The sequence below is a fragment of the Ranitomeya variabilis genome, chromosome 6 (genome assembly GCF_051348905.1).
Source record: "Ranitomeya variabilis isolate aRanVar5 chromosome 6, aRanVar5.hap1, whole genome shotgun sequence".
In the NCBI taxonomy this organism is placed as follows: domain Eukaryota; kingdom Metazoa; phylum Chordata; class Amphibia; order Anura; family Dendrobatidae; genus Ranitomeya; species Ranitomeya variabilis.
The window spans coordinates 448,967,873-448,980,129 of record NC_135237.1 but is presented as its reverse complement, the minus strand read 5'-3'; the positions used below and the strand labels follow the sequence as shown (position 1 = coordinate 448,980,129).

The following is a 12,257-nucleotide window of genomic DNA, read 5'->3' as shown; positions in this document are numbered from 1 at the left end:
CTCATCTCAAACACAGCTGGATGATGCTACCTCTGACAGCAACAATTTCAGTTTGAGTCAATGTTTTGCACAGAATTGTCTGCCTGTTCACATATGACTAAGAAGGATACTTTTTGGAATGTTTTTTAATAAAAAATAAACATGCAAAGTTTGACAGTGGACTGGATAAATAGATGGATTAGTGGGTTACAATCCTTTTCTACAGTGAGGTCACTTCAATATTAGTAAGGCTGTACTTTTGGTAACCCCTTTCTGATATTGAGCATAATAGTACACAGATGTTGGACTCTCTCTCTTTGATGTGGGCTCCTGCACAGAGCTCACATCCTTTCTGGCACATGTCAGCTGTTTTGAACAGCTGACATGTGCCTCTAAAAGCTGCGGGTATATCTCGGCTGTTTTAAAAATATAAATAAATATAAACGTTCACATTTCCCCCCTTTCGCCCCATTTAAATAAAACAATAAAAATATCAAACATACACATATTTGGTACCACCGCATTCAGAATTGCCCAATCTATCAATAAAAAAACAGAATTAACCCCATCGCTAATTGGCGTAATGAGAAAAAAGTTAAAACGACAAAATTACATGCAATAACGAGCGATCAAAATATCATATCTGCACCAAAATGGTATAATTGAATATGTCAGCTTGGAATGAAAAAAATAAGCCCTCACGCAACCAGAGATCATGAAAAATGGAGATGCTATGAATATTGGAAAATGGCGCAATTTTTTTTTTATTAACAAACTGTGGAATTTTTTTCATCACTTAGATAAAAAAGAACCTAGACATTTTTGATGTCATGAACTTGCAATGACCTGGAGAATCATAATGGCAGGTCAGTTTTAGCATTTAGTGAACATAGTAAAAAAGCAAAACAAAAAAACATTGTGGAATTGAACTTTTTTGCAATTTCATTGCAGTTGAAATTTTTTTCCTGTTTTCCAGTACATGATATGGTAAAACCAATGGTGTTATTCAAAAGTACAACTTCTCTTGCAAAAAACAAGCCCTCACATTGTTATTTTGACCAAAAAATAAAAAGTTATGGCTCTGCTGAAGAAGGGGAGCAAAAAATAAAAATGTAAAACCAAAAATACCTCTGGTCGTTAAGGGGTTAAAGAACATAAGTAGGGTTGAATACAATCCTAGGGGACCTCAAACTGGTGCACTGATAGGACCATAGTTATATAGACATATTATGACTGTACTTAAGAAAATGCAAAAACAGTTTGTAAGAAAATAACATACCTGCTGATTTACTGGAAAATTCCTGTTTATTTTTTTTATCTGTGAAAACAAAATATGTAATGTAAGTATTGTGAAATTGTCAAACAAAATATATTCACATATGTATATATGTGTTCATGATGCTGTTTGACTACAAATTTTCTCAAATAGACCTCTGAAGCCTTCACAGAATAGCTGGCGTATACAGAAAATAAATTACCCCCAGGTGCACTCAATTTGCAAATTATGTTACTTCTGGAGGCAGTTGCTCAAGCTGGAGTTTATCTAAGGGTATCAGGCTACAGGGGGCTGAATACATATTAATGTCATAATTTTCAGATTTATATTTTTAAAAACAATTTGAGAATAAAATTATTTACACTTCACAAATACAGTGGTGTGAAAAAGGGTTTGCACCTTTCTGATTTCTTATTCTTTTGTGTGTTTGTCACACTTAAATGTTTCAGATCACTAAGCAAATTTAAATATTAAACAAAGATAACACAAGTAAACACAACTTGCAGTTTTTAAGTGAAGGTCTTTACTATTAAGGGAAAAAGAAATCCAAACCTACAGGGCCCTGTGTGGAAAAGTGATTGCCCCCTAAACCTAATAACTGGTAGGGTCACCCTTGGCAGCAAGAATTGCAATCAAGAGTTTGCAATAACTGCCAATAAGTAATTTACAATGCTCTGAAGGAATTTTGACCCACTCATCTTTGCAGAATTGTTGTAATTCAGCCACATTGGATGGTTTCCAAGCAGGAACTGCCTTTTAAGGTGATGTCACAGTATCCCAATAGGGTTAAGGTCAGGACTTTGACTAGGCAACTCCAAAGTCTTAAGTTCATTTTTCTTAAGCCAATCAGAGATGGACTTGCTGGTGTGCTTTGGATTATTGTCTGCTGCATAACCCAAGTGCCCTTCAGCTTGAGGTCACAAACAGATAGTCTAACATTCTCCTTCAGAATTTTTTGGTAGACAGAAGAATTCATGTCTTCCATTTACCACAGCAAGTCTTCCAGCCAGGTCCTGGAGCAGCAAAACAGCTCCAGAGAATCACACTGCCACCACCATATTGTGAGTAGAGAAATTGAACTCAGCTTCCCAAAGATGTGATAAACCGCAGTTAATTTATGTTTTAAGGGGATGGGTGCAATCACCTTTTCACTCTTGGCCCTGTAGGTTTGGATTTCTTTTTTTCTCAATAGTAAAGACCTTCATTTAAAAACTGCATTTGCATTTATTTGTGCTATTTCTGTATAATATTTAAATGTGCTTGAAGATCTGAAACATTAACATTTAAGTGTGGCAAAAATGCGAAAAAATAAGAAATCAGAAAGAGGTCAACTCAAACACTTTTTTTTACAATAAAATACATTACTATATATATATATATATATATATATATATATATATATATATACGTATATACAGTACAGACCAAAAGTTTGGACACACCTTCTAATTTAAAGATTTTTCTGTATTTTCATGACTATGAAAATTGTAAATTCACACTGAAGGCATCAAAACTATTAATTAACACATGTGGAATTATATACTTAACAAAAAAGTGTGAAACAACTGAAAATATGTCTTATATTCTAGGTTCTTCAAAGTAGCAACCTTTTGCTTTGATGACTGCTTTGCACACTCTTGGCATTCTCTTGATGAGCTTCAAGAGGTAGTCACCGGAAATGGTCTTCCAACAATCTTGAAGGAGTTCCCAGAGATGCTTAGTACTTGTTGGCCCTTTTGCCTTCAATCTGCGGTCCAGCTCACCCCAAACCATCTCGATTGGTTTCAGGTCTGGTGACTGTGGAGGCCAGGTCATCTGGCGTAGCACCTCACCACTCTCCTTCTTGGTCAAATAGCCCTTTCAGAGCCTGGAGGTGTGTTTGGGGTCATTGTCCTGTTGAAAAATAAATGATGGTCCAACTAAACGCAAACCGGATGGAATAGCATGCTGCTGCAAGATGCTGTGGTAGCTATGCTGGTTCAGTATGCCTTCAATTTTGAATAAAACCCCAATATTGTCACCAGCAAAGTACCCCCACACCATCACACCTCCTTTTCCATGCTTCATGGTGGGAACCAGGCATGTAGAGTCCATCCGTTCACCTTTTCTGCATCGCACAAAGACACGGTTGGTTGGAACCAAAGATCTCAAATTTGGACTCATCAGATCAAAGCACAGATTTGTACTGGTCTAATGTCCATTCCTTGTGTTCTTTAGCCCAAACAAGTCTCTTCTGCTTGTTGCCTGTCCTTAGCAGTGGTTTCGTAGCAGCTATTTTACCATGAAGGCCTGCTGCACAAAGTCTCCCCTTAACAGTTGTTGTAGAGATGTGTCTGCTGCTAGAACTCTGTGTGGCATTGACCTGGTCTCTAATCTGAGCTGCTGTTAACCTGCGATTTCTGAGGCTGGTGACTCTGATAAATTTATCCTCAGAAGCAGAGGTGACTCTTGGTCTTCCTTTCCTGGGATGGTCCTCATGTGAGCCAGTTTATTTGTAGCGCTTGATGGTTTTTGCCACTGCACTTGGGGACACTTTCAAAGTTTTCCCAATTTTTCGGACTGACTGACCTTCATTTCTTAAAGTACTGATGGCCACTCATTTTTCTTTACTTAGCTGCTTTTTTCTTGCCATAATACAAATTCTAACAGTCTATTCAGTAGGACTATCAGCTGTGTATTTACCAGACTTCTGCTCAACACAACTGATGGTCCCAACCCCATTTATAAGGCAAGAAATCACACTAATTAAACCTGACAGGGCACACCTGTGAAGTGAAAACCATTTCTGGTGACTACCTCTTGAAGCACATGAAGAGAATGCCAAGAGTGTGCAAAGCAGTCATCAAAGCAAAAGGTGGCTACTTTGAAGAACCTAGAATATAAGACATATTTTCAGTTGTTTCACACTTTTTTGTTAAGTATATAATTCTACATGAGTTAATTCATAGTTTTGATGCCTTCAGTGTGAATTTACAATTTTCATAGTCATGAAAATACAGAAAAATCTTTAAATCAGAAGGTGTGTCCAAACTTTTGGTCTGTACTGTATATATATATATATATATATATATATATATATATATATATATATATATATATTTTCCAGTAAAATGATGTAATTGTTCATCTTTGTTGCAAGTGCTTTCCCGGAATTAAACATACAATTACCTCATAGAGATCACACAGAGGTTATTCTTCTACCATGCACAGCATTAGTCGGTGTTATACACTGGTAAGCCTTTGCTAACTATGATATGCATGTTCGGATCAGACCTAGGTCCTAATAATAGCCTTTGTGTATAAGATAAACCTTAGTCTATGAGATCTCTCTGAAGGCAGGGTCTAATAGACCACCTGTCAATCAACAACTAACAGGTTAAATAATAGATTGTAAAGTGTATTATTTATGTAGATTATACAGTGGAGTTTAAAGTATTGCAAGTTTAGGTCCCCTTGTGGGACTAGTAAGTATTCTGAAAAAAAAAATGTTTAACCCCTTAACGACCGCCGATACGCCTTTTAACGGCGGCCGCTAAGGGTACTTAAACCCCAGCGCCGTTAATTAACGGCGCTGTGGAAAAAGTGAATAGCGCCCCCCAGAGTCGGATTTTCTCTGGGGTCTCGGTTGCCGAGGGTAGCCGAGACCCAGAGAACATGATTCGGGGGGTTTTTACCGACCCCCGAGTTGCGATCGCCGGTAATTAACCGTTTACCGGCGGTCGCAACAAAAAAAAAAAAAACGCGATTTGCCGTTTAATTTCTCTGTCCTCCGATGTGATCGCACATCGGAGGACAGAGAAATGTGGTCCCCGATGGCCCCCAATAGCCCCCCGATACTTACCTACCTCCCCCGGTGCTCCTCGTGGCTCCCGATGGGCGCCGGCATCTTTTTTCCGGGAAAAAATGGCGGGCGCACGCGCAGTACGCCCGCCGCCTGGCACCCGGATGTTCTTTGGGGTCTCGGCTGCCGGGGGTAGCCGAGACCCCAAAGAACATGATCGGGGTCGGTTTGCACCGACCCCTGCTTTGCGATCGCCGGTAATTAACAGTTTACCGGCGACCGCAAAAAAAAAAAAAAAAAGCGATCAGTTATTTCTCTGTCCTCTGATGTGATCGCACATCAGAGGACAGAGAAATAGGGGGATTCGGGGACCCTAACATACTCACCCGGTGTCCCTGGGTCCTCTTCTGTCTTCTCCTGCCAGCCGGCTTTTTCATCATGGCGGGCGCATGCGCAGTGCGCCCGCCATCTGCTGCCATCTGCCGGCCGGCAGGAGAAGACAAGTTGGGGCTCAAATTAGGGTTAGGGTTAGGGTTAGGGTTAGAGTTAGGGTTAGGGTTAGGGTTAGGGTTAGGGTTAGAGTTAGGGTTAGGGTTAGGGTTAGAGTTAGGGTTAGGGTTAGGGTTAGAGTTAGGGTTAGGGTTAGAGTTAGGGTTAGGGTTGGGGCTAAATTTAGGGTTAGGGTTAGGGCTAGGGTTAGGGTTAGGCTACCTTCACACTAGCGTTTTTTGGCTTCCGTCGCAATGCGTCGTTGGAGAAAAAACGCATCCTGCAAAAGTGCTTGCAGGATGCGTTTTTTCTCCATTGGCTTGCATTAGCGACGCATTGCGACGGATTGCCACATGTCGCACATGTCGTGCTTTGGCGGACCGTCGACACAAAAAAAACTACATGTAACTTTTTTGTGCAACGTGTCCGCCATTTCCGACCGCGCATGCGTGGCCGGAACTCCGCCCCCGCCTCCCCGCACCTCACAATGGGGCAGCGGATGCGTTGAAAAAACAGCATCCGCTGCACCCGTTGTGCGGCGCTTACAACGCTAGCGTCGGTACGTCGGCCCGACACACTGCGATGGGCCGAGTACGACGCTAGTGTGAAAGTAGCCTTAGGCTTCTTTCACACTTGCGTCGGTACGGGGCGGTCGCAATGCGTCGGCCCGACGTACCGACGCACGTTGTGAAAATTGTGCACAACGTGGGCAGCGGATGCAGTTTTTCAACGCATCCGCTGCCCAGTCTATGTCCTGGGGAGGAGGGGGCAGAGTTACGGCCACGCATGCGCGGAAATGGCGGACGCGACGTACAAAAAAAAGGTTACATTGAACTTTTTTTGTGACGACGGGGGCTAAAGTTATGGTTAGGGTTGGGGCTAAAGTTAGGGTTAGAGTTGGGATTAGGGTTAGGGTTTGGATTAGGGTTGGGATTAGTGTTACGTTTGGGATTAGGGTTGGGATTAGGGTTAGAGTTGGGATTAGGGTTAGGGGTGTGTTGGATTTAGGGTTTTGATTAGGGTTATGGTTAGGGTTGAGATTAGGGCTGTTTTGGGGTTAGGGTTGAGATTATCGTTAGGGTTGTGATTAGGATTATGGATCGGGTTGAGATTAGGGTTAGGGGTGTGTTGGAGTTAGAGTTGGAGTTATAATTTGGGGGTTTCCACTGTTTAGGTACATCAGGGGGTCTCCAAACACGACAGCCAATTTTGAGCTAAAAAAGTCAAATGGTACTCCCTCCCTTCTGAGCTCTGACGTGCGCCCAAACAGTGGTTTACCCCCACGTATGGGGCATCAGCGTACTCGGGATAAATTGGACAACAACTTTTGGGGTCCAATTTCTCCTGTTACCCTTGTGAAAATAAAAACTTGGGGGCTAAAAATCTTTTTTGTTGGAAAAAAAAATATTTTTTTATTTTCACTACTCTGCATTATAAACTTCTGTGAAGCACTTGAGCTTTCAAAGTTCTCACCACATATCTAGATAAGTTCCTTAGGGGGTCTAGTTTCCAAAATTTAGTCACCTGTGGGGGTTTCTACTGTTTAGGTACATCAGGGGCTCTGCAAACGCAACATAACACCCACAGACAATTCTATCAAAGTCTGCATTCCAAAATGGCGCTCCTTCCCTTCCGAGCTCTGCCGTGTGCCCAAACAGTGGTTTACCCCCACATATGGGGTACCAGCATAGTCAGAACAAATTGGACAACAAATTTTGGGGTCCAATTTCTCTTGTTACCCTTGTGAAAATAAAAATTTTGGGGCTAAAAAAATATTTTTTGTGGGAAAAAAAATATTTTTTATTTTCACTACTCTGCATTATAAACTTCTGTGAAGCACTTGGGCATTCAAAGTTCTCACCACATATCTAGATAAGTTCCTTGGGGGGTCTATTTTCCAAAATGGGGTCACTTGTTGGGGGTTTTTACTGTTTAGGTACATTAGGGGTCTGCAAACGCAACATAATGCCCGCAGACAATTCTATCAAAGTCTGCATTCCAAAATGGCGCTCCTTCCCTTCCGAGCTCTGCCGTGCGCCCAAACAGTGGTTTACCCCCACATATGGGGTACCAGCATACTCAAGACAAATTGGACAACAACTTTTGGGGTCCAATTTCTCTTGTTACCCTTGTGAAAATAAAAATTTGGGGGCTTAAATAATATTTTTTGTGGGAAAAAAAATATTTTTTATTTTCACTACTCTGCATTATAAACTTCTGTGAAGCACTTGGGCATTCAAAGTTCTCACCACATATCTAGATAAGTTCCTTGGGGGGTCTATTTTCCAAAATGGGGTCACTTGTTGGGGGTTTCTACTGTTTAGGTACATTAGGGGTCTGCAAACGCAACATAACGCCCGCAGACAATTCTATCAAAGTCTGCATTCCAAAATGGCGCTCCTTCCCTTCCGAGCTCTGCCGTGCGCCCAAACAGTGGTTTACCCCCACATATGGGATACCAGCATACTCAGGACAAATTGGACAACAACTTTTGGGGTCCAATTTCTCTTGTTACCCTTGTGAATATAAAAACTTGGGGGCTAAAAAATCTTTATTGTTAAAAAATATATATTTTTTATTTTCACGACTCTGCATTATAAACTTCTGTGATGCACTTGGGCATTCAAAGTTCTCACTACACATCTAGATAAGTTCCATGGGGGGTCTAGTTTCCAAAATGGGGTCACTTTAGGGGGGTTTCTACTGTTTAGGCACATCAGGGGCTCTCCAAACGCGACATGGCGTCCGATCTCAATTCCAGTCAATTTTGCATTGAAAAGTCAAATGGCGCTCCTTTGCTTCCGAGCTCAGCCATGCGCCCAAACAGTGGTTTACCCCCACATATGGGGTGTCGTCATACTCAAGACAAATTGTACAACAACTTCTGGGGTCCATTTTCTCCTGTTACCCTTGGTAAAATAAAAATTTGGAGGCAAAAATATCATTTTTGTAGAAAAATTGTGATTTTTTTATTTTCACGGCTCTACGTTATAAACTTCTGTGAAGCACCTGGGGGTTTAAAGTGCTCACCACACATCTAGATAAGTTCCTTAAGGGGTCTAGTTTCCAAAATTGTGTCATATGTGGGGGGTCTCTACTGTTTAGGCACATCAGCGGCTCTCCAAACGTGACATGGCGTCCGATCTCAATTCCAGCCAATTCTACATTGAAAAAGTAAAACGACACTCCTTCTCTTCCAAGCTCTGCGGTGCGCCCAAACAGTGGTTTACCCCCATATATGGGGTATCGACGTACTCAGGAGAAATTGCACAACAACTTTTGTGGTCTAATTTCTCCTGTTACCCTTGTGAAAATAAGAATTTGTGGGCGAAAAAATCATTTTTGTGAAAACAAATGCGATTTTTTATTTTCATGGCTCTACGTTATAAACTTCTGTGAAGCACTTGGGGGTTCAAAGTGCTCACCACACATCTAGATAAGTTCCTTGGGGGGTCTAGTTTCCAAAATGGTGTCACTTGTGGGGGTTTCCACTGTTTAGGCACATTAGGGGCTCTCCAAACGCGACATGGCGTCCGATCTCAATTCCAGCCAATTCTGCATTGAAACAGTCAAACGGTGCTCCTTCACTTCCAAGCTCTGCGGTGCGCCCAAACAGTGGTTTACCTCCACATATGGGGTATCGGCGTACTCAGGAAAAATTGCACAACAAAATTTGTGGTTAAATTTCTGTTTTTACACTTGTGAAAATTAAAAAAAATGGTTCTGAAGTAAAATGTTTGCAAAAAAAAGTTAAATGTTCATTTTTTTCTTCCACATTGTTTTAGTTCCTGTGAAGTACGTAAAGGGTTAATAAACTTCTTGAATGTGTTTTTGAGCAGCTTGAGGGGTGCAGTTTTTAGAATGGTGTCACACTTGGTTATTTTCTATCATATAGACCCCTCAAAATCACTTCAAAGGTGATGTGGTCCCTAAAAAAAACATGGTGTTGTAAAAATGAGAAATTGCTGGTCAACTTTTAACCCTTATAACTCCCTAACAAAAAAAAAATTGTTTCCAAAATTGTGCTGATGTAAAGTAGACATATGAGAAATGTTATTTATTAACTATTTTTTGTGACATATCTCTCTGATTTAAGGGCATAAAAATACAAAATTTGAAAATTGCAAAATTTTAAAAATGTTCGCCATATTTCCATTTTTTTCATAAATAATTGCAAGTAATATCGAAGAAATGTTACCACTAACTTGAAGTACAACATGTCACGAAAAAACAATCTCAGAATCAGCGGGATCCGATAAAGCGTTCCAGAGTTATAACCTCTTAAAGTGACACTGGTCAGAATTGTAAAAATTGGCTCGGTCATTAAGTACCAAATTGGCTCTGTCACTAAGGGGTTAAGTGATGAAAAAAATATGAATATTAAAACCCAAATCCCATTTTAAATACAAAACAGCACATATTTGGTATTGCCACATTCAGAATTACCATAAAACAGTATGGTGATCTCTGGACTTAGACTCTAGAGGTTTTGACTGCACCTGAATATTACTGATTACTAAGGGCTTGGCTGGAGAGCCAGCAGAAACCAAACGAAAAGCAAAAGCCTGAGCAAGATGCTGGGACCAAGGCCTATGCTCAGCAGCATCTGCAGCGGCTGAAGCTGAATAGGAGACTGCAGAGGCAGATAAGGCTTGGGATCTATCCCCTGCAGCGGGAGAACCCCGATGCCTAACAATATCAACTATTGAGGCTGTTATTAAGGTAAAAATAAAAACTCTCTGACTCCAAAGGGTAAAATTCCAACTCTTCTAGCAGTTGGCAGTAATTATACTGTGTTAATGGGGTTGTCAAGGCTGGGAACCCAGCTACCTGGATTGCTCCTGCTGATCAGCTGTCCAGCGCCATAGCTGCATGCGTCCCGACTGTTTGTTGGGCTCTCCATGCATGGGCTGTGACAATGAAACAGCCGCAACACATGCAGTTGCGACGCCGGACAGCTGATCAGCAGGAGCAGTCCAGGTAGCTGGGTTCCCTCTGCAGCTTATTCAGTAAGCCCTATAGCTTGCCGAATAATGAAAGACCTGAACAGATTCGCTCATCTCTAGTCAAGACTTATGATATTGATGACTTAAGAATAGGTCATCAATATCAGATTTCTAGGAGTCCTAGCTGTTGAATCCCCACCAATCGCTTATTAATAACCTATTCTATGAATGGGTTGTCAATATCTTAAGCCTTCACAACTATTTAAAAAAAATTGTGGAATTTAGTGAAATTTGTTTCTGTATATTGTAGAAAAAAGAAACAGTGCATGCTTTAGAATAGTTATTTCATGGAGAATTCAATTATTTGGTAAAACAAAAATGCCATGTGAACATTGCCATGCATCCAGAACTACTGTAAATAGTCAACATGCTCACTAAAATTATAAAGCCTTCAATTCTAGGCACAAAGTTAGCTCTAATCAATGAGGAGTCATGGAATTTCAACATTAATAACAACATCATGTTAATATGGATGTTTTAGCATAAAGAATAAAATACTTTCCATTGAAAGACTGGAAGGAAACATTGCTTTCGTCAAATAAAAGTGCTTGTGTATCATCACTTGCTTCACAAATTCTTAAAATAGTAACAATATATTCATAATTTCAGGATTCTAGGCAGTGTCATGTAAAATGTTAAGGTGTGCCCCCAACTACATTATGCCTTGATCCAGGACTAACAGTTTGCAGAAAAATACAGTATAAAATTACAGTGCCATAGACTCTAGCTGTGAAACCCAGTAATCAATCAAGTCTCTCTGTGCATAACATTTATATAACTACAGCCATACGTATAATGGGAATACAGAGGTGCTGCTCGAGACTGCATGCAATTTTACATGTAATTCTATTTCATATAACTTTAAAAGAGCTAATTATTTTGCAGTGTCGGCAATAGTTACATTAAATAAAAAATACACCAAAAAGAGTAAACTTTTGACCATAATAATTAGAAGACATGAAAAATCTTTAAATCTTTTGAATTTCAAATTTACCATCCTTGACAAAAGTTTCCAAAATTTGATTTGCATAGAGTCTCAAGTACTAAAATTGACCTGAAAAGATGTGTAGAACACTTTGAGCCCTAACAGGACTGTATCAAATTAATTTTAAGCTAAGCCCTTTAGCCCCTTCCTGACCTTGAACCTACCCAGTACGTCCTGGTTTGGAATGACTTCTCGATCTTGGACGTACTGGGTACATCCTGGCGATTTTGCATTAATAGGAGCTGTACACACGATCGTCACTGGGTGTTCAGCTAATATCATAGCCCACATCGCTAAAGGCAGTTTATCCACCTAAATGCTGTGATTGATATTGATTGCATCTTTTGGAAGGCAGGGAGAGGACTCCCTCTGCCTTCCGATAGGTGCACCTCACGAAGTTATCTCAGATGTCTGATTGTTGCCATGGTGACCCAACATCCTGTTCACCAGGCTAAGGCAAGACCATGAGCACAGCATGGTTAAAGGCATTTTTGTCAGTGCAAAACTGACAGCTAAAAGCCATTGCAATGCTGGTGCACCGCAGTGGTTTATATCAGGTACGTAAAAGTGAAAGTCCCCTACATGGAATAAGGAAAAAAATAAAAAAGGGAAAATATTTTTGTTTATTTAAATCACAAAATAATAGTAAAAATAATACAAATATGTTGTACCCATATATTTGTATTTTTTGTTTCATAAGAGCTTTAGTAACATTTTAACATTGTATTTAACATAAAACAT

The 12,257-nt window shown here is 40.4% G+C and overlaps 1 protein-coding gene across 4 annotated transcripts in view; it reads right to left on the bottom strand.

Moving 5' to 3' along the window:
• Nucleotides 1-12,257, bottom strand: part of SNTG1 (syntrophin gamma 1) — a 1,080,379-nt gene that overhangs the window by 56,513 nt on the left and 1,011,609 nt on the right. For all 4 annotated transcript variants that reach the window (XM_077270476.1, XM_077270477.1, XM_077270479.1 and 1 more), the window contains one exon: nt 1,259-1,297. In XM_077270476.1, the coding sequence (XP_077126591.1) occupies nt 1,259-1,297 (39 nt within the window). The remainder of the gene's footprint in view (nt 1-1,258; nt 1,298-12,257) is intronic.